This window comes from Larus michahellis, chromosome 6, assembly GCF_964199755.1.
Source record: "Larus michahellis chromosome 6, bLarMic1.1, whole genome shotgun sequence".
NCBI lineage: Eukaryota > Metazoa > Chordata > Aves > Charadriiformes > Laridae > Larus > Larus michahellis.
Window position 1 is genome coordinate 50499408 of NC_133901.1, and position 23597 is coordinate 50523004.

General features: G+C 35.5%; 1 protein-coding gene across 10 annotated transcripts in view; it reads left to right on the forward strand.

Annotated features, from left to right (window-relative positions):
* The window catches only part of PPP3CB (protein phosphatase 3 catalytic subunit beta), a 50740-nt gene that overhangs the window by 18129 nt on the left and 9014 nt on the right, over window positions 1-23597 (forward strand). For 2 of the 10 annotated variants that reach the window (XR_012587462.1, XM_074590451.1), the window contains exons 4-13: window positions 334-445; window positions 1330-1475; window positions 6705-6844; window positions 6942-7019; window positions 7118-7212; window positions 8870-8995; window positions 11007-11084; window positions 12604-12630; window positions 15594-15678; window positions 16584-16681. Coding sequence is in view for 7 of the 10 variants with exons in the window: in XM_074590451.1 (XP_074446552.1) it covers window positions 334-445; window positions 1330-1475; window positions 6705-6844; window positions 6942-7019; window positions 7118-7212; window positions 8870-8995; window positions 11007-11084; window positions 12604-12630; window positions 15594-15678; window positions 16584-16681 (985 nt within the window). In the remaining 3 variants the exon portion in view is untranslated. Of the gene's footprint in view, window positions 1-333; window positions 446-1329; window positions 1476-6704; window positions 6845-6941; window positions 7020-7117; window positions 7213-8869; window positions 8996-11006; window positions 11085-12603; window positions 12631-13371; window positions 14086-15593; window positions 15679-16583; window positions 16682-22212; window positions 22243-23597 lie in introns of those variants that run through there. The other 8 variants (XR_012587463.1, XM_074590454.1, XR_012587464.1 and 5 more) reach the window with 6 other exon arrangements.

Sequence of the window (23597 nt, forward strand, 5' to 3'; positions counted from 1 at the left end):
CCAGTGTTTAGAATAATATTATAAAATCAGATTTTAGGCACGAACACGTACGTGATTTGTCTGGATGAAAGTGTTCTGCAGCATAATTCTGCTGAGTTTGTTTTATTATTGAGTGTCCAGTAAGTATACATGTTTTTCCAGCATTCTGTGCGGCTGTTCTTAAGAAAAATAATAAGCAATTTGCATAACTTATGTCCAGAACTGGACTCAGAAGTACTTTAAGCTGTACTTGCTTTTGAAGCTGTTAATATTCTTATTCAGTGTTTCTCAGTAATAATTTTTAAAGTTCTTATAAACTAGTGTATTTTACTGGATATCTTTGTTTTTCAACAGTGTGTGCTGTACTTATGGGTCCTGAAAATTCTCTATCCAAGCACGTTATTTCTTTTGAGAGGCAATCATGAATGCAGGCACCTAACAGAGTACTTTACCTTTAAGCAAGAATGTAAGTACTGTGTAAGAATGTAAAATTAGCTTCCTTCCAACCTGCTGATCTAGGTTCTGTCGTTTTGCTTGAGAGGTGTTTGTCTGTTAGTTTAATTAAGGTCTTGCAAACATTTGGAGGCCTCATTGATTTCTGTGGAATTGCTTGCAGGTAAGTGTGGCATGGGAGTGCAAGTTATGTAGAAGACTGCTGTCTGTAAAGATACATTATGAGTAAATTTTGATGTATCGATCCTGATTTTAAAATCCTGGAGAGAGGAAGGCTATTTTGTTGTCTTGGCTGTAATCAGGAATGCAAAGTAACTAGCTAAGCAGCATTGTGAAGCTAGCAAGAAAACCCTACTGCCGGGTAATTTTTCCATTTGGGGAATTGATTTCAACCATACTAGTAAGATAACTCTTTCGGTGATGTAAGCTGCTCCTCCATTTGGAGGCTTGTGGAAGTATTGATCGAGTGATAAATGGATCATTTGCCCTGCTAAAACCCTCTTTGGTGTAGTTAAAAGTGATGTAATCTATAAGCAGTTCTTAGCTTTTCACTGTAAATGAGAAATCACAAACTTCTCAGTAGTATTTTACACTGAAGTATGCTAGATAATTGTATAAGGCAAAATAATTCTGTGATTTTTTTAAAAACCAGTAGTTTCTCCGCACTTGAGATAACAGAAGAAGAAATGAAAAAAGTTTATAGTTCTGGAAGAGAATGTGTCTTGGAAATGTGCTTGCTGTTGTCGTCTGTTGTTCATTTAAACCTAAAAATATCCATTGCTACGGTGTGTTTTTTTAAGCATTCACTTTGAGATTTGCTCTTATAATTCTGATCCACTAGATTCCTTCTTCCATCTAGTATGGATTTCTTAATGGTTTGTATATTCTTTCCTGCAGGTAAAATAAAGTACTCGGAAAGAGTCTACGATGCTTGTATGGAAGCTTTTGATTGCCTCCCTCTTGCTGCTCTTTTAAATCAACAATTTCTTTGTGTTCATGGTGGACTTTCACCAGAAATTAATACACTAGATGACATTAGGAGAGTGAGTATTTCATGTATTTGAAAATAAGCGGAAATACCGATATTTATATGATGCTATACAAAGTCATGTTTGTGAAATTGTCAGCGTGTTGTTTTCTGTTCCTGTCTTTTTCAGAAGTGTAAATCAGGAACTGAAATGTAGGCTAAGCAGTATCATAATTAAAAAATCTTGGATTATGTAGTGCATTTTCCATAATTAGATCTCATTGGAGCAGCTGTGACTGTTATAAAACACACCAAAAAAAACCCTCTCAAAAACTTCACATAGTTTCCTGACACAGGTAGTACATGTAAAGAACTTCATAACCAATCAAAAAAGTGCTTTGTATTTCTTTCTAGATAAGAGCTAGCATTCTCATGGCTTTCAGGATAAAACTTGTAGGAGTTAATTGTAGTCTTAAAATTGTTTGGTATATCAAACATCACATTTCAGTTATTCTTGCATTTCTTTGAAAACTGTTTGGTTTTTTTTTTACTCTCTTGATCTTGTGGGTTTTAGTTTTGAAAGAGTCTGAAATTGCAGTGTTTAATAGGAATTCAGATTGCCATTTAAAATGGCAAAATTGGTATGCATTTGAGTAACAACTTTGGAGTGCTTCTCACTGTGGTAAATGTGCTGAGTATACCAGCAAGAAAAATGAAAATGAGTTTTAAAAATGCAATGGAAACACTAAATACTGATGTGCAATTTAAAAGGAAGAAGTTTGTGATGACATGAGGTATCTGTTTCTAATAACTTGGTTTCAACTTGTATGGACTGCTATGTCAGGTGAAGATTGTATCACATGGGAATTTTCAAACTCAGTTGCTTTCCTTTTTGCATACTCCTTTTGACTTATTTTAGTTAACTTAGCTGACATCTTGACTGCTGCGTTTGGAAATCAAAACCATTCCTGTTATGATTAGGTGGTTCTAAGAAAGCTTTGGGATTATAGGTAAGAAGGTATGTGGGGGCCTATTTCAAAAAAGATTTAAGTATCAGAGAGAAGGAAAAAGTATGTTCCTAATTTGGTTTTACAGTATATAAATACCGATGGCCCATTTTGTCTTTTATTGTCATTTATTGTATTTCTCATGTTCTTAGAATTTTCTCCTTTATTTGTGTTCCTTTTTTTTTTTTTTAACCTCTCCTCAGATTTATGGGCTGCTGTCCAGTTGAATCTCATTTCTGAATTCACCAGATTTTTTTTTAGTACTGACTGGACCATTTCAGAGGCTGGAATGGCAGCTTATTTCACTTACAGATATTACACTGCCAAGCTGAATGATATGAGAGGAGAAGAAAATGGTAGAAATAGAGAGGAAGCATATTTACAAGCTCGGTGGTTTAAGTGGAAAAATGTATTGAGACACATCACATTTTTCAGAGCAAATATTAATGCGTACAGAAATCTATATGCACTGTGCAGAGAAAGAGATGTAAGAAAGCAAAGCAAGTAAATGGTGCCATTTGGACAAGACCTTAATGCTTCTCACGTTACAGGTGGAAAGAAACACGGTCAAAGCTTTTTGGAAAGTAGCGTAAAGGAAACAGTCTGGAAAAACACTTTGGAAAGCCACTGTCATTGTGATTAATTTTTCTTTTAGTGTCAGTCTTGCAGCTAATCAGGTTTCAAAGTGTCAAGTAAATTTAATTAAAAGGTAATTCTGTCATCTTGGCCTGTACTTTGGTATGTGCTGCTATAACACTCAAGGCTACATTAGGATGAAATATAAGCCTGTATGTTTATATATGTGTATGAAAATCTGCATTGTATATTGCTTCTGATGAAAACCACGTTTATAAATGTAAGGCAGTGTTATTAGAGCCTGTTCTTTGGGCCTTTTTTGTTTTTTAAAGAATCATCTGCTAACTTGGAAAGGGCACTATTCATGGGTTGGCAGCAGCTTCAATAGCTGCATTACAGCTTGTCATGCGCTGATATTGTAAATGTATTTAAATTAAATGGGTGATGTGAAGTGCTCTTTTTGTATCTAGGAAAACATCATATACTTGTGGTACAAACATGGTGTGTGAAATGACTTCTGTAAACAGTCGAGACAATTGTGTAATATTACAAGCCTTCTGGTTTATTAGCAGAAGTTCTTATTAAGGAGAGGTCTTCTGTGCAAACGTGTGGGCATAATCATCTGGCACAAGAAGGGAAATCACAGCTCTATTAACAGTATAGGAATCACCTAAGAAAAATTCTTTGCAGACACAATTTCTTCTGGATCATGTCTTTTGTCAGTATTATTGACATTCATTCAGGTGGTGAAACTACGCAAATTAAATGATTATTTTTGCTAGCATAAACTTCTTTCCAGTAGAGGACAGCTGTGACAGGTACGACATAAGAAGGTGTGACACTAAAGCCTAACTAGAAAGATTGCTACAAGTGCTTCTTATTTCTGGGAAAATGGAAGTTTGTAAAACTTGCAGTAATCTGATTTTTATTCTCTGAACTTCATTTACACAAATGTTCTGATTGTGTTGGTAAAGAGTGTCTCTTTCAGACACATGTCCATCAACTTAGAGATGCTGTTTAGATGATTTCATTTACACTGCCAAGACTTCTGCTGAAACAAAATTCCAGGAATTGTGATTTTAAGCCTAGTGATTTATAAGGAGGAAAAATGTCCAGAGAAGATTATGGGGGACTCTTTATTTAAAGAAGAGAGATAAAGAATTTTCTTCCTCATTTACAACAGATGGTCATTCTTTTGTTTAGTTCTTGGTGATACTAAGGTTTCTTCAGCAAAGTGCCTTGAAATATATGGGGGCACTACTGGGAATCTGTCTTTATAATACCTTGCTTCTGTTCTGTGGTCTGCTGAAATTTTCTTTTCTTTGGTAATATATGACTGCCACTTTTCACTGGCCTTCACGTTATTTTTGGTGCTTTACTATGTGATAGAGATAGGAAAATCAGGACAGATTAATTAAAACTACTGTCTGTATCTTCAAGTACGTGAAACTTCTGTGAAGGTCTTTTGCCTCAAAAGTAAAGCAATTTTAATTTGCTGTACTTTAATCTACCTCCAAGGTTTTGCTACTCCTGAATTTGAACATCCATGCGGAGGTATGATGCACTTTAGTTTAGTAGCCCTAACTGCATAATACGTAGAATTTAATTTAGACTTAAATATCTTATGGTATGTATTTAAAACAATACTACCTATTTCTGTTTTAACAGCAGGTGTAGTGATTCTTATTCTTGAATAAAATTGTCTTTCTCAGTTACCTTAACCGTATTTAGAAATATGTTAAGCTTGTTTGTATTGAGATTCTGTTTTTCCATGGTCACAACATATTCAGAAATATTTAGTCAGTAACAAGTGTTTTGAATTGACTCACGTCATTGACTCATGAATTGACTCGTTAACTTTCTTGCTGTCCCAATATAGAGAAACCCTTAAGTTGATTATTCTGATTTGATATATGCAATCTGGGTTGAGTAGCTTGCAGTGACATTTTCTTAAATTTTGAGATGTCTTGAGAACCATGCCAGTTGGTAGACTGTCTAGTGAAGGAGACACTGATTTGGTGTGTAAGTATATTTGTTTTTTACAAATTTTTTCCAAATTACTTCAAGAAATGGCTACATTATTGTTCCAATGCTATGAGAAAGTAGTCTGGGAGAGAGGCGAGGTTGTTTGCAGCAACCAAAACTTTTTATTTATAATGTCTCTATCCATTTGGCCCAAGTCATAAGGAAAATCCTTGAAGAATAACTCAAGAAAATTTCTTAGAAATGCTTTCTAGACTTTCAGCCTTCTGTATTGCAGGAAACATCAATCATCGAACAGTTGAATCTTCCTTGTGTGAATACTTGTGTTAGCTTCTGGACCCAAATTTATTGCTGGAGGTTTAGAAACTTGATGGTTTAATCTACAGAAATTCAGGTACTTGTAGAAGTTGATGGACTGACTTCTTCAATCTGGAAGAAATATTCCATAACGGGTTTATCATCCAGTGTGCAAAATGTTAAACCACTGGATTTTTAATATTGAATAAATTCCAACAACTTCAGTTAATACCTGCCTTGCCATTATCTGGCAGGAATTTGTAAAGATCTGGACCTCTCCACTTATGTTACAGGTGGCAGCCTCGGGAGCTCTGATTTTCCAGGGCATGAGAGAGCTTGGCACTACTGCTGGTTCCATATTTGAATGGATTCCTATGGACCGTTAGACTCAAATTCACCAGGTGCTCACCAAACCTCCCTTCGAACCTGTCACGAAGAGTTAAGTGTTCTCTAGTACCAGCAAAGTCATCTTCTTTGGTATGGGAGGTAAAGTGAGATAAATGCACTGTCCATCAAAGAACTGTTCCTACATTTCTTGGATAAAATCATCTTGTTAACAAACTCCAGCTACATAAAGATCAAAGAGACTTTACATGGAATCTGGGATATCTAATTTCATTTCTGGGACATCAGAGATTGACTGACTGTTACTTAAGCAGGGTGTTTTCCTTTTACGATAACAAATGCGCTGTCCTCCTTACCTCTGCCCCTTTTCACTGTGGTTACTAGGAAAGTTGCAGGCTGCTGAAGCAGGTGTTTCCAAGTGGAAATCTGCAAGGAAGCAGCTAGAGAAAAGAAAACAAAGACATCTCCCAAAATGCTTATGGCCCATTACACCAGGGCTATAGCTGAGAAATAAAGCCTGCATGAAAGAAGTCTAAGAGGGCTAAGCTGGTCACCTCTTCATTACGTTTTTAAACAATCCATTATGGAGACGGGTGTTTCAGGGGTGTTTTTGGTTGGGTTTGGTGTTTTGGGGTTTGAGTTGCCTTTTTTTTTTGATGATACATTTAGTTTCCTCCAGTTAGTGCTAATTATTCATGCTTTTCTTCTATAATTCCTGTTTTCTCTGCTGTTTCTCTTTGCTAATTCCTGGTAGTGTCTCCAGATTGGTAGATATGGCATGTGCATGAAAAAGGACCATTTTGTTCCTTGTCTGTAACTTGACCTCGTATTACACATATCCATCAGTCTGGAATTTATCTCCCTTCTTTTTACAACTAATAAATCTTATTGCTCTTAACAGGTTTGGTTCTTTTGGCATGCCTCTGCCTTATTTCATGAGGAGGAGAGGAAAAAATACACAGAAACTACTTCTCTTTGATATGGTTGGGATTTACTGTAAAATACTTGGTATTGATGGATATGTAGTTTAACACATATGTAAAACTTACTGATTTAATATTCAAAGAGTCTTTGTGCTGTTGCCTTTTCTCAAACAGTTAGATAGATTCAAAGAGCCTCCAGCATTTGGACCGATGTGTGACCTATTGTGGTCAGATCCTTCAGAAGATTTTGGAAATGAAAATTCACAAGAACATTTCAGTCACAATACAGTCAGAGGATGCTCTTACTTTTATAGGTGAGAGTATACTATGACCTATTTGATGTTTTAATGCTGACTCATGCTGCATATTTTAAGAGAATTTGTTTTACTCATAGTTGTTTTCTTTTCACAGCTATCCAGCAGTTTGTGAATTTTTGCAAAATAATAATTTGTTGTCAATCATTAGAGCACATGAAGCACAAGATGCAGGGTAAGTACTTTGTGTCCTCCAAGAAATTATTCACAGTGTAAAATAGAAATTAATTGCTTATTGCTGTAAGATGTAAAATAATCTGTTTGGTTTTGCAGTTATAGAATGTACAGGAAAAGTCAGACTACAGGGTTCCCATCATTAATAACAATTTTTTCAGCACCTAATTACTTGGATGTCTACAATAATAAAGGTAAGAACTTGTTATTGATAACTGTATGTAATAAGAGAATAAAAATGTCTTACTAGATAAGTCATCTAATATCAACAATTTTTTGTCGGGTAAGAAATTAAAGGACAAAAAATATCCATTAATAAAAGTTATATTATGAAGAAGAGTACATGACATAAATGACAATCTCCTATAAGAGTACCATGAAGCACAAATGTGGGCAAACATTTCCTTTGTAAAAATTGTTGCTATTTGGTACTTATGACCGTATTTTCCAGTCAGACAAGGCTTTTCTGTACTGTGAGTTTTCACTCCTTAGTTTGTGAGCTAAGGAAGGCAGGCAGGGAGCATTGATCAGCAGCCTATGCATGAGGTAGTTTGTGTTGCGTATCGTGGCATCTGAGAGTCTAATTCTGGACAGAAGAAATTACATGCGCATGAGCTCCAAGAATTTGAATTGTGATAGGTACCTTAGTGAGCCAAAACCAAAACTCACCGCGTTTGTAAATAGATGGTCACTGGGAAGAAAATGAGACAGGGAAGGTGTGTGTTTTGTGATGGTACAGGGCCACAATGGCCATGTCTGGGAAATCAAGAAATAACAAGTACTGGTCTAAATACGGATCGCCATGGGAAATGTTATTAGGGAGGTGTAACGCGTAAGGAATTAATTTTTGTCCATCCTCCGCTTAAGATAAAGTTGCACAGAAAAAGCATTCTTAATATTGTGGAGCAAGATTTATAAGTCAGAATTACAGAGAAGAGCTTAACTGTGAATTAATATTATTCATACATGAGAACAAAGTTCAACAACAGAAATAATTAAAAATAAAGCCTGCTGAAATTCAAGTATGACATTAAAGTATGGCATTTCAAGTATGTGATGAATGAATGATCTCCAAATGTTCAAATAGTGTTCCTTTGAAACCAAGACCTCTTTTGTATTAAATACATTGCATTTTCTCCAACGCACCTCCAAAGAACCACCCCCCAACCCATACCACTTATGTAGGGTCATTAACTGTATAGAGGAAGGTTGTTACTTGCACTGATTGTAAAGTAAAGGAGAAATAAAAATAGCTTCAACTGGTTTTTTTTTGCATTTTTTCACCATCTCTGTGGATATTGTGTTTTAAGAATCCTTTTTCACATCAGCTGTTCCCAGTGCAGTGCAAGCTTAAGTATGGTAAAATGTAGTCAATGCTTATTTAGCTTTAGATTGCTTCTGCTTTTCTGCTTTGTTTCTCTGTGCTTCCCTTTCTCCCTGGTCTTCTAGATTTCTATGGTTTTACTCCAGGCTTACAATGTGGGAGTACGCATATGAAGAATAAAACCTGAATCTGAATATACTGCTGTTCTGAGTTAGAATTTTGTTAAAGTTGCTGAAATTATAGCTTTTCAGGACCTTTCAAAATCTTTGTTCATTATAGACCTATAATAGGATAGTACAGAACTATACTGACATGTTACATACCATAAACTGCAACATTCGCAATAAAATAAAATCCAAAGTTCTCCATTAGAAATATGTCCTGTAAATACTCTGAAAGAGAATGAAGTATCTCTGGGTTTATTTTGTCTATAGTATAAAATAGAGCTAAAACAACCCTGTGACTTTACATTTATGGTACTCACAAGTTTTAAACATTCGTTCCAAAATTTCTGAATTTTATTCTAGCTGCTGTATTAAAATATGAAAACAATGTGATGAATATTCGTCAGTTCAATTGTTCTCCTCATCCTTACTGGCTACCAAACTTCATGGATGTTTTCACATGGTCTTTGCCATTTGTTGGAGAAAAAGGTAGGCAAAAGTTACAATCAATGAATTTCTTTTCTTTTTCTCACAGATTCATGATGGGAAGATTATTTTTTTGAAATATATTTACCAGTGAGAGATTAATTGCATAATTTTTGTGAAAGTGGGTATCTGTATTTGTCTTTATCAGGTAGACTTCTCGGATGCTTAATTAGAAGATTTGGTAAAGTTAAACTGATTGGGAGGGGATATTTGGCATGTGAAAATGCCATTTCTGAGAAAGGATAGTCTGGAGTACAACTTGCTCTACAGGTTTTGGTTGCTTTCTTCACCTGTTTCAGTCAAGATAGTTAGAGCTGCATCTGATAAAGCAGAGGTGTTAACAGAAATTGTAATCCTCGTTTAGGGTGTATACCTGCATTGTTAAGTAGTACCTTTGAAATACCTTTGAGCCAATATGAAAATTGTTCATATTCTACAAAATGCTTGGGTTATATACGTTATTAATCTTGCATAGTTATAAAGTATGTTGAGAAGTTCACGTAAAATTTTTTCTTTTCTATGTAGTTACAACAGATTGACCTTCATTAAAGATAACTTTGTCAGTTATGATTTTTCTTGTAAAAAAGATAATTTAGCACATTTTTTTTTTCCTCTCTAGAGTTGATAACTCAGAATCTAGGACACTTGGGCTCCAAGTAGTCTTCAGTTAAAAAGCAACAAGGTTAGAGGCTATTTGGGTCTGTTTAAAATCCTTCCATGACAGGAATACTCTTTTTATAAAAGAGATCTGGAAAGCTCTTTAAAATTCTTTCAAAAGTATTCTTGATATGATATATTTATAGTCATATAAACCTAGAATTCTGTATTTGTTTATATTGTCTTTAGTGAGCAGTTAAAAGCGAATAATTTGGACACTTTTTAGTGTGGTTAACCCACTCAATTTTTTATTTGTAAATGGAGGGACCTGGCATTTGAAAGGAGACTTCTGTTTGTATCTCTTACCTCATGATGCAGTGGATAACCCTTTGGTATTGAAAAATATTAATACTGTTTATTTTGCTTTTGTTACCATGCTGGTAATGAGACACCAAGTACTGTTAAAGTTGCTCATTGACTGGAATCATGCTGGAATCATGTTCCTTGTAGTTTGTCTTGCCTTTGAACAAAGACATACTTCCACTTTTGATGAAGGATACAGTGTCAGTGTTGTCTGGTCTGTGTTGAAAAGATCAAAATCGGAATAATTTGTTTGGTTTTTCATTAGAGAGTAAATCTTTTCCAAGAAAGGAGAAGAATACCATAGCAGATAGCACAGGGATTGTATGAATTAGTTATGAATAAATGTACTCAGCAATTTACAGGGTTTTTAACCATCTGACTGAAGTTCTGGAGTAGTTTTCTGAACACTCTACGGGGAGGAGGAGTTTGACTGTTTTAAGAAAGAGTCTGATATACGTGGGAAACACTTGAGTGGCAGAATAGGGACATTCCTGGAGAAAGAAAATACACGCTTTTTGAGACAACTTTATGTATCCACTATGTCAGTATTCTTACGGAGAGTTTAAAAAGACACGTATTTTGCACCATATTTATATCATAATATTTTTCTGCTTCTACTACATGCCTGCAGGTGCCAGGAATGGAATGGCTTTCTTGTCTTAAACCTAAATTTGGGCAGTCAAAATGTTTTCATATTTAAGTAAATTTTGCATAAAAACTAGTTCAAATACTTGTCCTAATGTAAAAATACTGATATACAAGAAGAGAATGCTTATCTGAAAGAAATTCTTGTAAAACAGGAGATAAAGTTCTGCAGTGTTCTTTGATTGTTAGGTGGTATAACTTCAGCCGCCTATTTTTCTGATCTTTTTAAATTCTGTGACAGCACACATCAAGAAAACCACGTATTTTTGAAATCAGATTACTGAGCAATGGCTATGATGTGGAAGTTCATTCACTGTAGTTTCTGGTTATAGACTACTTTTATCTTGTGTGCATGGAAACATTTAAAATTCTACAGGGAATGAATTAAGATTTATTTTTTCCTATACAGTAACAGAAATGTTGGTGAATGTTTTGAGCATTTGCTCTGATGATGAACTGATGACAGAGGGAGAAGATCAATTTGACGGTAGGGTTTACTTTAAGATCTATAATTCTTTTTAATGGCAATAACTTGCGAAACAGTAGTTAACGTAGACCGATGTAGTCTTACCTGGAATTTGAAGAAAATGTTCTTCAAATTTTAGTTTAGATAATGGCGGGGGTGGGGGGGTGGGGCGCCGAGTGGGCAGAGAAGGGAATTGTGGTTTTGTGTTTATAATGGTATCCTTATCTAATTTCTATTTAAAACTGTAACTTTTTGTGAAAAATTCTCAGAATTTGAAACATACTAAATGTACTTTGCTAATATTTAGAATACATTTATTATAAGATCTTAAATTTCTTAACATTGCTCTTCAATAAAGAGTTGATATAGGTGAAAGTTGGGTATAATATTTCTTATGGCAAAGTACTATCCAGAAAGTATGAAATACAAGTTTAAGTCTTAGTGTTGGAGTTTAAAGCGTAAAAGTTAGAAGGAAAACATTTATATGTACATTGTATAATATGTATTTATGTAATGAATTATAACATCTTTCTGTCATGTAAACTATGATACAGTAGATGGTTAAGGAGGTGTTTGTAGTATGATGATTTAAGAAGCAACGTTAACATGAAGACCTAGCATATCGCACTTTGTTTTATTGTTTTTTGGTTTTTTTTTTCCAGTAGTGCTTAATGCCACACCTAAAGGTTTCTCAGACTTACTTCATTTTATCCAATAACAGAGCTGATTTGGTGGATTGTTTGATGATGGGGGAGGAGGAAGGAAAGTTTCATCAGCCTTTGAGGAACACTAAAGATCATTTATAAAGATATTAGAGACATGACCCCATTCTTAATGTTTGATGACTACTCTGTTCAAATTCAGGAGCAAAATAGTGTCGTGCTAAGCAGATGTGTGCTTTAGGTTGGAATACAGTGGTTATGAGCCACTTGAACTTTGTTGCCATTTAGGTTGTTGCCAGAAGTGTGAAACTTGGAAGTAGTCTCAGATGTGATCCTGCAAACAGTTAATTTATTTTCCATTCAAGTAATCTTACTAAATTGAGCATAAAGCAATTACACCAAGCATTTGCAGGGTAGGGTTTAGTGGTATTCTGAGACGTTAGGATTTAGGTTGTCCAGCATAAGTGCAGTCATCAGTTGATTGCATATGCCCTGTCTTTAGTACAATAGTTGCAGTTTCCTAATTTGAATTATTTTATTCTTCTGTCTCCTTTAACAATTTCTTTGCTTGATGCATCTCTTAATGCCACCTAGGTACTGTCTATGCTTTATCTTTCTATGTGAATGGATTTTTTTTTAACTGTTGACTTTCAAGCTTTCACTTGTTTATCGTCAAATTTTAAAATACACTCAACAATTCCACTTCTTGTTGGATGAATGCTTTTTTTAAGTGTTGCAGTTTTCCTTTTTATTTTTTCACATTTCTTCTCCATTCCTTCTTTATTACCACTGCCAAGTTAAATATCTTTATTTTGTTTGTCTCACTCACCTTTTTCTCCATCGTTCACTTCCTTTTTTTCTGGACTCTCCATCTGAAGAGCGACTCATATATGGCAATAAAAAAGGTACAGACCAGACAGAGTAGGAATGTTTTGAAATATGACTTCCTAGACCTGGTAGTATAAGTATTAATGCAGAAAATACCTTTCTGTTGAGAGACACATGTAGTATTTCATTATTATTACCCATTTTAATGGGGTGTTTATAAAGACTTGTGTATTTTATGATCAGAAGTCATATTCCAAGACATCTGTCTTTCTGTGCATGAATTTTTTTCCTCCTTTCTTCCATTCCTTTTTTTGTAGAATTTCATTCTTTACCTATTTCTAAAATTTTATCTTTGGTCCTGCATGTGTAGGGAGCGTTCAGTTGTCTGTCTTGCTCTTTAATAATTTTATCGTGAGCTTTTTTTAAGATTGTGCATGGAATGTGTTTATACAGTGTTCCAAAAGCTGGTTTGTATAGTACTTTTAGTTTCCTTCAACTGACATGTCATAAAGGTACTTTTTGGTTGTATGTGCAGTTTTGAAGATGGCTGGATGCAAGATGTGAAAAGCAGCCTACTAACTGAAATTCATGGTCTATCACCTGGTTTTTGGAAATTCCAGGGTAGATAATTCTGTGCGGAAAAATTCTTCTGACCATTACTTACCTAATAATCAATTTGCTATCTCTATAAATTTGTCACTTCCAGAGAATATTTCTAATACTTGGGAATGCATTAGATTATAGAGATCTTTCCACGGATTATGTGAATTCTTTGGAACATAATAGTATGAGTGTTGACAAATTTCTTTCCTGTGCAGGCATTGGGAATGGAGAATGGGAGATATCTCCTCTAATTTAGGGTGTAATCAGGATGTTCTTCTGCAAGCAGATGCCACCTTACTGTCTCTTCTCTGAACTAACCAGGATCCAGTGGCCACATCAGTGCCGTGCCGCAGCCTGCAGTAATATGTTTGGCCTTCTGGCTTGGCTGTGTTTCTTCTGGAGGGCTGGGGCAATGAAAGATCATGTTAAAACCCCAAAAACTAACAAACCAAAAACGCCCACCAACGAAACACCAAAACTACCCCAAACCAGCCTTTCTCTTTTTAAGGCACAGGGACCTTCCAGAGTAGAGATGTGGGTGCTAGCACTGCCTGAAATCTTTTCAGCCTGCACTGCGCGTTGCAGCTCTGCAGCAGCGTCGCCCTCAAATGAGTGTAGGGAGGAGGAAGACTGTGGGACTTGTAGGGAAAGATTGATGGTCCCTCGTTTAGCCCCAGCCTTTTCAAAAACTGTGAGAGTCTCCTCCTCATTCCAGATCCTCAAGCTGTTATTTAATTGTGTTCAAAGAGAGAAAGTAAAAACTTCTAGAATTTTAAAAATTAAAAGTTAAAATTTAAAATAAATTATTTTCAGTAAAAAATGGAATGTTTTAGCCTATCCTATCGAAAGTTTTTCCCGAGCCTTCTGGTTTTTCGTCTTGTTTCTTTTTAATTTGGTGTCTGCAGTTCATTAAAATTGTTCCTTTGTCGAAAAAAGCTTTCCTTGGTAGTTCCTGGCTTTTTTATTTCATTGAAATGGTTTGTCATACCCCGAGATACTTTCATTGTGTTCATAGAAGGATTCTCTCTTTCTCCCTTTTTTTCTTTGTCACTACTATACGTTTTCCTTCTTGTGTGATTTTGTTGTTGTTGTTTGCCCCTATATGCCTTATCTTTTGTATTTTATTCGGTTCGGTTCAGGGTGGGAAGTCTACCCACTCTTGTGCAGCTGTGGCCTGAAAAGGGTGACTGTTGTGCTCGAGTGCGTGTGCTCTCCTGTGGAAGCTAAATACTAGTGAGCGGGGATGAAAAAAGGCTTCTTCCACAGCTGCCTTCTTGGAATGGGAACAGAGAAATTTGTGGATATGCAGCTTTTCTCTGCCCACTTCTGTGATCCTCTCTTCTACATTCTTGCAAATTAGTTTGGCATCTTTTTAACAAGCACATTTCTCCCAGGGTTGAAGAACAGTGATATATGGAAGATCTGGAATACCTAACAGAGCTGTCTGGGTTTGTTCACTTTTGGTCCCCTGTGGTTGAATTCAGAGTATAACTGAGTTACTCTTACCTTGGTGTAATTAATACTCTCCTTCCCCAATGGCTGAGGAGAAGTAAGGATTTTAGTTTTGATATCTCCTCATCTGCCTTTACTGTTTTAGTGGAATTGAGGAGTCAGCAAAAGGAGAGGAAGATGAGGGGAAGGATGACTTTGACTTCTATACATTGAAACAAACCAGCAACACCTAGTGTTGGAAAAAGGAGCTTCCGTTTTCATAATGTCAGGGCCGGCAAAGGCGGCTCTCCTTCCCAATCCAAGCCTCCTTTCGGAGTTTGTCTTCACTTTTCTCTGTCACAAATGGTGTACCCCTGCTCTGTGGAGTATGCAGTATTTACTCCAGATCTTTGGTATTTGTAATTTCTGCAAATGATGCAAACCTAAGATGATACGGAACATAGACTTAGGTGGTAAGGGAGGCAACACTGCAATTCTTTGGTGCTTTATTTTGTGGGGGTGTGTTTTGGGGAGTTGACATAAAAACAAGCAAACTATTGTTTTCTCTTGGACAGCTGTTTAAGAATTAGCAACAAATCTTTATTTTTTGTGGCTTTAGTATCTCTTTGGCTTCTATATTGGGCTGTATGCATACATCTTGATACACACAGATGTCAGTGAGAATTTCAAATGTAAAATTCAGGCAAATGAGTTACGAAAGTTACTACACTATAGTGGTGGTAATTTAGATGCTTGCTAGCATTAAGGAAGTCACTGTGAACATCCTAAACTTTTTTGTGTGTGTGTTTTGTGGACACAGAGGTGATGGTGGTTTTGATGGCATTCTAAAGCCGTAATTTTATAACTTTGTGCCCTTAAGTGTTTTGGGTACTGGCCTCCTGTGAAGAGAACTGAACTTCAACAGTTGTGTTGAATTTGATGCACTTTAAAATGGTGAACTTGTAAGTACTCATGAGCTTGAGACTCTCTCTTATTCCATTGAAAGTAGGTACAGCTGCTGCACGGAAAGAAATAATCAGAAACAAAATTCGTGCAATTGGCAAGATGGCAAGAGTCTTCTCTGTTCTCAGGTACTTGCATGACTTCTGCATTCCTAACCCCCCCTTATATATATTAGGAAAACAGGAAATCTCTTCCAGGATAATGGATGCCAAGTATTTTTCAGGGAGATCATTGTTCTGATGATCATTTCAAGATCATCAGAATCTTGTTTGGCATATTGATGCACCCCGTTGATGTTGGTATTTTTGGTTAAAGAATATTTTTAAGTTATTTTTGAGCATGTTTCAAGAAATTAGAGAACATGATCTTTAGTTTACAAGTTATTTGTCCAATCATAAACTAGTGAATGTTGGAAAGACAATACCAAAATAGAGAAACTGAAATCAAGGCTGTAATGGAGCAGGTCAGGACTGGCTCAGAAAATTTCTGGCATACCAGGAAGTTGAGGTTTAGGGGTTTTTTTTGTTTCAGGTTTTTGTTTGTTTGTTTTCAGCTTTTAAAAAATATCCTTTTCTTTTACCTGTCTAGATCTAGAGATTTGACAATCACATTTACCCAGAATGTATAGTTTTCCACAGACCATAATTGTTCAAATAGGGATAGTTTTTTAAAGTTGGTATTTCCTGAAGCATAGACACTTTGAACAAAATTGTGGATTGTTTTATGGCACTGAGATGTGCTCAGTACCTCATGAGGCATTCAGTGCTAATTTCAAAGCTAATGAGCCCGCATATGAGCAATTGCTCAGAATTTGGTTCAGAAGTAATGGGTGTTTCTAACTTCTAGGCAGAGGAAGGAGTGGTACGGAATAGAAATATTTTCCCCTTTCTGGTTGTTTGAATTTGAATTTACATTCGGTCTTGCCACGCATAAAGCACAGCAAAAATAGGCTCTCCCTCTCCCCATCCCTTATTTTACTTTAATACAGGTTGTCACGAGTGGGTATTTACGTTTGTGTTTTTTCTCACACCAGGGAGGAGAGTGAAAGTGTGCTGACACTCAAGGGTTTGACTCCCACTGGAATGTTACCTAGTGGAGTGTTGGCCGGAGGACGCCAGACCCTGCAAAGTGGTAATGATGTTATGCAACTTGCTGTGCCTCAGATGGACTGGGGCACATCTCACTCTTTCGCTAACACTACACATAATGCATGCAGGGAATTTCTTATGCTTTTCAGTTCTTGTCTTAGCGGCTGATACAAGCATAGTGTTATGTGTTAATCAGGCAATGTGAAATGGATACTTAACCAGGGTATAAAACTAAAAGCAAATGAGTTCAGCTGTGTCGGGACACATTTTTCAGACTTTGAGCTTCCTTAGTTTACAATTTTTCAGGTGGCGCAGATGCCTGAAGTGGGGTGACCGTATAGATCTGGTATCAAGGCATTTGATCATTACAGATACAAAAATGGCAATGTAATTTTGCATCATTACTTGTCTGCTTTCCATTAAAATGGTTTTATTATAGATGTGTTAGTATTTTCACTGACAATGTCAAGTACTTGTTGATATTAACAAAAAGCTACAAGCTGCAGAGTTCCACATTATACTCCATTGATAGATTGAAATGTGCTACGTTTTGTACCCTGGTAATTAATGCCAAAGTTTGTTCTCTATGTTGTTTGTCAAATGTTCTATGTATAATTGACCTCCCTGAATTGTCCTTGTAACATGCTGTTTCCTTCCTCTGCAGATGTAGCTGCTTTCTTAGATCTGTCTGTCTCTCTCTAGGTATAGATGTATGTCTGTATAAGTGTTAAAATTAAACCACTATCCCGGACACTTGTCTGTCTCTTGATGTAGAAGCAATGTTGTAGCACCTTGTTTTTGAGGTTTGCTGCATTTGCTGCTGCACATTGTCCGTGCATTTCGAACAATAATGTACTTGCAAAATATTCAGTAATTGTTATAAAATCAGTTGAGAATAAAGGGATTGAATTTAAAACTTGTAAATAAATCAAAATAAAAGGGTGTTACTAAGTGTGCATATATTTTTTTTGCATGAAAATAAAAAGAACTCTATACAAAATATACCTGTAATCCGGCTCATTGAATATTTTGTAAAAGGTTTTTCTTCTTTTTTTTAGTTTGTTGAATCATTGGATCATATTTTTCACAAGGCCCATAAATGATTAGGTAGACGTAGGGAGAATGCTACGAGATTGTACCAAATGGATTGAAAGAATGAAGTCCAGGTTTCTGTTCACAATGGTGGATAACTAAAATATACCAGTCTGAAACCGGACTTCGTATCAGCAGCACTCTTAACGTAAATTTTTCAAAGACTTTTTATTGGCCATCTTCAGGCTTTAATAGAAAGTATAAAACTTGTATCGGACCACAGAATTTTATAACTATTGAAAGATTGTGATATATGAATACCACTTTTTACACAATAAATTTTCCAAGAGTAGCTGCTTTTCTCATTTTGTGATTTAGGCTATTTATTTGAACTTTTAAAATTTTCTACGTAGTTTTTTTAAAAGCCTTTCACTACATTTTCTATTAAGCTATCAAAGCTGTTTTTTAATAGCTTTGAAACATGAATGTCACATTTTAAGTCATTTTTCAGTGGACATATAATGTCTACAAGTAAGTTTATATGTCCAGTGTATGTATGTGATTGTTATGTGAATGTCTATAACAAGAAATGGTGTATGTTTCCTAATCCATCCAACTATTCCAAAAGCATATGTTCTAGTTTTAATTTTCGTTGTTTAATAAGGTACTTTATTATGCTTAAAAAAATGAGTCTGCATTCCTCTCACTCATTTGACAGATTTTTATCCGTGTTGCATTACAAATATCAGAGAGGATCAAACTGACTAGAAAATTTTTTTAACATAAAACATGACTTTTTACCATTACTGAAAATGTGGGACATTTGGAAAGTATGCAAAATGCCTTTTGGATTTTTGTGGGTGTGTTTTTTTCTTGACTGGAACTTTTGATGGCAATATTCCTTGATGCACTACATTAATATACCTCATTTGTTTTAGTCGTGTTGATTGTTCAAGATAACTCATGCCAACTGTTAGTTCTCCTTAAATTGCAGTAACTTCTTTTTACTGATAAGAATTTGATTCAGTCGTAAAAAAAGTAGAAGCTTTCAAATTATTATGCTCAATTGCAAAGCTAGAAGTAAGCCAAAAATAAAACTTCCCTAATTGACGCTTTTCTAAACCATCATAATATCAGTGAATTCATATTCTTGGCAAAAATATGGTCACTGGTAGTATAGAAGTGTTTCTTACTACAAATAGTTAATTACCTTTTGAAGTATATTGTACTGTGTTGATCAATATACCGTCAATAATTTAAACTAGTCTAGATTTGAGAAAATAAAAGAACATAATATTAATTGTAGTATTTTTTTATTCTAGTCTTTTGTTTGCTTGAAAATTCACAAAATTGACCAATATGTCACGGGTTTTCCAGGTTTCAGTCTTACGAATGCTCGTTTTTCAATGGCACATTGAGAAAAGCTCTAGTCGTGCTGGTTGCTATTGAATCTATAAGAAGCTTTGAAAGCTGTCAGAAATTGGAGTGTGCATCTACATTTCTCTAGAGAGCTGGGCTGAATTATTTTTTTTTTTATCAGGGCAAGTATATATAGAGGCATATAGATATAAGTCTCCATGAATGCAGTGCCGATGCAATTTTTGCATATGTGCCTATAATAATTCTTAATGTCAGTAACATATTCTGTACTGGATCTTGGCAGATACCACTACTGTTTTCAGGAATTTTCAGCCCCCCCTGCTGTCTTTTGTGAGATACTGGCCATTCTCAGAGGAGAGAAGCTCGTTGGCGTTTGTCATCATGCAGAGTAGGGCTCCACACACGTTAGTCAGTCTAATGCGACTGCTGGCTGGGCAATGCTTCGACAGCTTCGTACTGCGAAACAGGGCAGTCCCAGGGTGAGATACAACCTCTAATTACAGTGAAAGGGTTAAACAAAGACAAGTCGGTTAAACAAGGTAATTTTGGAAAAAAGTGCAAATCTGCGTCCTATGGAAGAAGTCAATATATGATTTTATTTTTTTTCCCCAGAAATGTATGGATATATTTTTGAAAAACAAATCATAGGTTATTTTTACATAGATTTAATGTACTAGGATAAAAATAGGCTTTGGGAAATCATGGCCTTTGTATGTTTCTAAATTTTTTTTTAATGTAGATTTATGGGGTTTATTATTTATGTTGCTTGCATTATAGTAGCTGAAGTACTGAAGACCATATTAAGTACTGGTTTTTAACGTAGCATTTCCTAGTGACTTATTCTGTGAACTGAGTCCAACAAAATTATTTTCCAAATTGAGTCAACATCTGTTAAAAAAAACCCAGCAACCCAAACACCTAAAGCCTTATTCAGCAACGTACTAAACGCAAGCCTAAATTCAGAATTGTAAGTACTTCCGTGGAAGTCACTTGAACTGGCCAAATACTTCTTTTATCTTTCATTGCTGCCCTTGCTCTTAGTCAGAGGGGCAGTAAGACAGTTTTTCGGTTTTGTCTTGAATGTTGGCAAGGATTTTGTATTGGATCTGTCCCCTAAGTAAAGCTGGAATTGAGGATGGAAATGCCATTAAACCCTGTTGCTTCAAATTTGCTCTCAAGTCAAGAATTTTCTGAGCCAAGACTTCAGGATTACCTGCTACGTTAGCATGATACAGTATTTATTTGGGGTTTATCAGGGTTTACAAATAACTTAGTTTTAATTTAGATGTACCTGCAAAAGAGAATCCAACAAAATTATTTTCCAAATTGAGTCTTTACAGTGTGGTTTTTTAAGTGCTTGTATTTTCCAGTCAGTTTGTTCTGTTATGTCAAGTTGAAAATTATTTTTTTTCTTAACTGTGATGTGTATTCCAAGATCTTTTTGGAATAGTGCTACAAGTAGAATGAACTAGGAGTAAATTTTGAAATTTGTATTTATGACCAAACTACGTAATTTACAGAGATAAATCAGTATTCGTGATCTTTTCAGGGAAAGATTGAAAACAAAGACTTCACAGGTAACAGGAAATGGTGGCAAGAGGTGGTCTTTTTACATAGTTTTGTATTTGTATGGCAAATTGATTACAGTATGAAAGTATGTATTTGGTGACCTTCTAAAAGAATTCTTAAACTAATTTATTTTTACAATTTGAGAAAGTTTCTTTCCCTTAACGTAAACATAAATAACCACCCATTCAAGTGGCTTTTTGATTTAATTCTAGGGTTGCCCTTGGCTCTGTAGATTTAAGTGTAGGTAATATTTTTTTTTCTTAACCATGGAATGGGTGGTGTGTAGAAGTTAAAACACTGCATTACTGCTAACTATTCCACATTATTTTAGTAGCACTTAGTGCAAGTATCTGATTTTATTTACTTTTTTAGCATATCTCAGTGGCAATTATAAGGTAACGCAACAGTGAGGGTGAGGTTAAAGGCATAGTGCAGGCAATTGAAAAGTCATAGCTGCTGTTTGTCGGATAGGAAAAAAGAAGTAATAAACTTAAGTGGCTTTAAAGAATTCTAGTCTGATCTAATGCCATATTTTCTTATTAGCTTGTTTTCCCAACATTTGCTTGAATACTCTGTTATATTTTTGTTGTTAACAGTATGTATCAAGCACTACACAAGTAGGTTTACCACTACATATGCTATTTTTGGGTAATATTTCTGAAATTGTGGTATTAGAGGCAGGGCACATAGTAGGGGAGGTAAAAAGTTGTTACCATTATTGAAACAGTTTAGGTCGTAGTTACAAAGTGTTTTCTTTAGCAAATATGCCCCAATAGAAAGTTATTTTGATGTCCTAATAACCTTATGTTAAAGCTTTGACTTCTAGAGCTAAAACAGTTGTGAAGGATCTTACACCTCAGAAATTACAGCAGATGTCATGGTTATTTAGTTCAAAAAACAAGCAGTAGGCTAGATTTTTTTTCATATTTGTATTAATTCACCCACCAAGACTATGTTAAATCCAGACCTTCCTGCTGTAGACTTTGTTATTGATTCAATCAACAATTTATGAGACATTGTAAATATGACTTGCACAGCTCAGCTCTTGAGTTACCCGCTTTAGATTAAAGTAGGGTGAGAAATTGAAGTACTAGTTAAACTTCAGGGAGCTAAACATAAAGAGAAAAATAATTTCTTGTTATTAGAACACTGCTAGTGTTATTTTTATAGTATCCTTCCTGGTAATTTAATGAAACCCACTATAATGCATTTTAATCTTCAGAAATCATAGTCTCCAATAGATTTTTAGTATTTTTGTTTAAACCATAACACAACTTCAATATCAGTTGAAATTTTCTGTTTGCTGTCTTAAAAAAAAAAAAAAAACAAACAAAAAACCAACAATGTGCAGTTAATAACATCAGTTAATTAGTGTTGTTTTGATACACTTTTAGTTGATAAATTGTATGAGTTAAAAATCTAGAAGTTTCACTTAAAACCAAGCCCCCCAAACCTTAATTATCATTTTAACTAACTGTAATTTAGCCTGGCGTAGCATACTATATTAAATTGATCATTGCCTTTTCTGCTGTGCGATATTACACTCTTCATCTTTCTCATTCATTTTGCATGCATCTGCTCACTTCTGTACAGCCACTGTAGAGGCAATTGAGGCTGAAAAAGGTATGATCAGAGTCTTTGCCATCGGCAGAGATCTGTGGTGTCTGGGAGGGAATTCAAAAGTACTCTGTGTGGGTGTGTTTTACTTTCAACTTGCACAAGCGGAGATGAATCAACTGCATTGATTCATCCCTTTTACATGTAACATTCATTTCTGGCTTCAGGATGATGGTTATCTTGAATATTTTAGGGAAGTTCTTGGGGGTTTTTTTGGTCGCTTTTTGTTTCGTTTTGTTTTTACAAAATACGCAGTAGGTTTTTGTATGATAGCATGTTGTGATATGTGGTGTTGTCTTGAAGTCCTTAAAAATGCTAGTGTTTAGTGTTTTTTTTCTGCATTCAACTGCAAGGTTTTGTTTGATTGTGCGGGGAGGGGTTATATGTGGAAGAAGGGTTGTTTATGCATGCCTTTTCTCATAAAAATCTATTTTAATGGCTTTGAACATATTTTTTTAAAACTTTCCGTAACATATCTGGTAGTGCAAGACGTATAAATTAATGTTGTTTTTTTCTATGGATTTTGAAGATAATTTGTTGATCAAATTTACTTCCAGTATATACCCCAGCCTGCCAGTATGAGGCATATTAAAGTCCATGGATTGTCGGTGCTTCTGTGCTAAATAAGTTGTATACACCTCCTTTCTTAGTGGTATTGAGCAAAATGCCATCAAATTATTCGGTGTTCCGAGTGTTCAGCATTCAGATTGTTGTCTTTTCAGAGATACTTTAATTTCCTCTTGCTCACTATTGAATGAAGTGAGTGACCAAGAACGTAGCAGCTGAGAGCGCTACTTCCGGGGGTTTTCAGATTTGGTTGCAAAGCACCGTTTAATGACTGTATTCTTTGTTTTTTAATTAAGGAAGTCAGAGCTCCAAAAATATAAACAAGTGCCATATTCTGTTCTCACACACACGTTCAAGAGGTCCTGTTGTTGTGAGTGAAAAGCTGTACTTAAAGCTCCAAAGAATTCTTTCATCCCAAAGAATTCAGTCTTATTTACGTGGTCAACCATTTTCAGGTCTAAATTCAACTACAGACCTCATTCATTAAAATAACCAGTAGCAAAATAATACCTGTTTTCTCTACTTACTTTAAATACGTTTGTATTTAAATGAGGCCATTGTTTAACCACAGTTGTAACTCGGTGATTGTGGTTGTGTCCATTTCCATCATCCCCATGATTAGCGCAGAACGTGAACCACATCCCGCCGTTCTGCCTGCGTGAAAACAGCGGCATCGGGCCGTCGAGGCGCCTGCGGGATGTAAATCCGCTAGGACTTCCGTAACCCTTTGCCGCTTTGCCTCTGCTGCACTCGCTGTGCTGCTTGGATCTTACCGGCATCCCACCCAAGAGAAG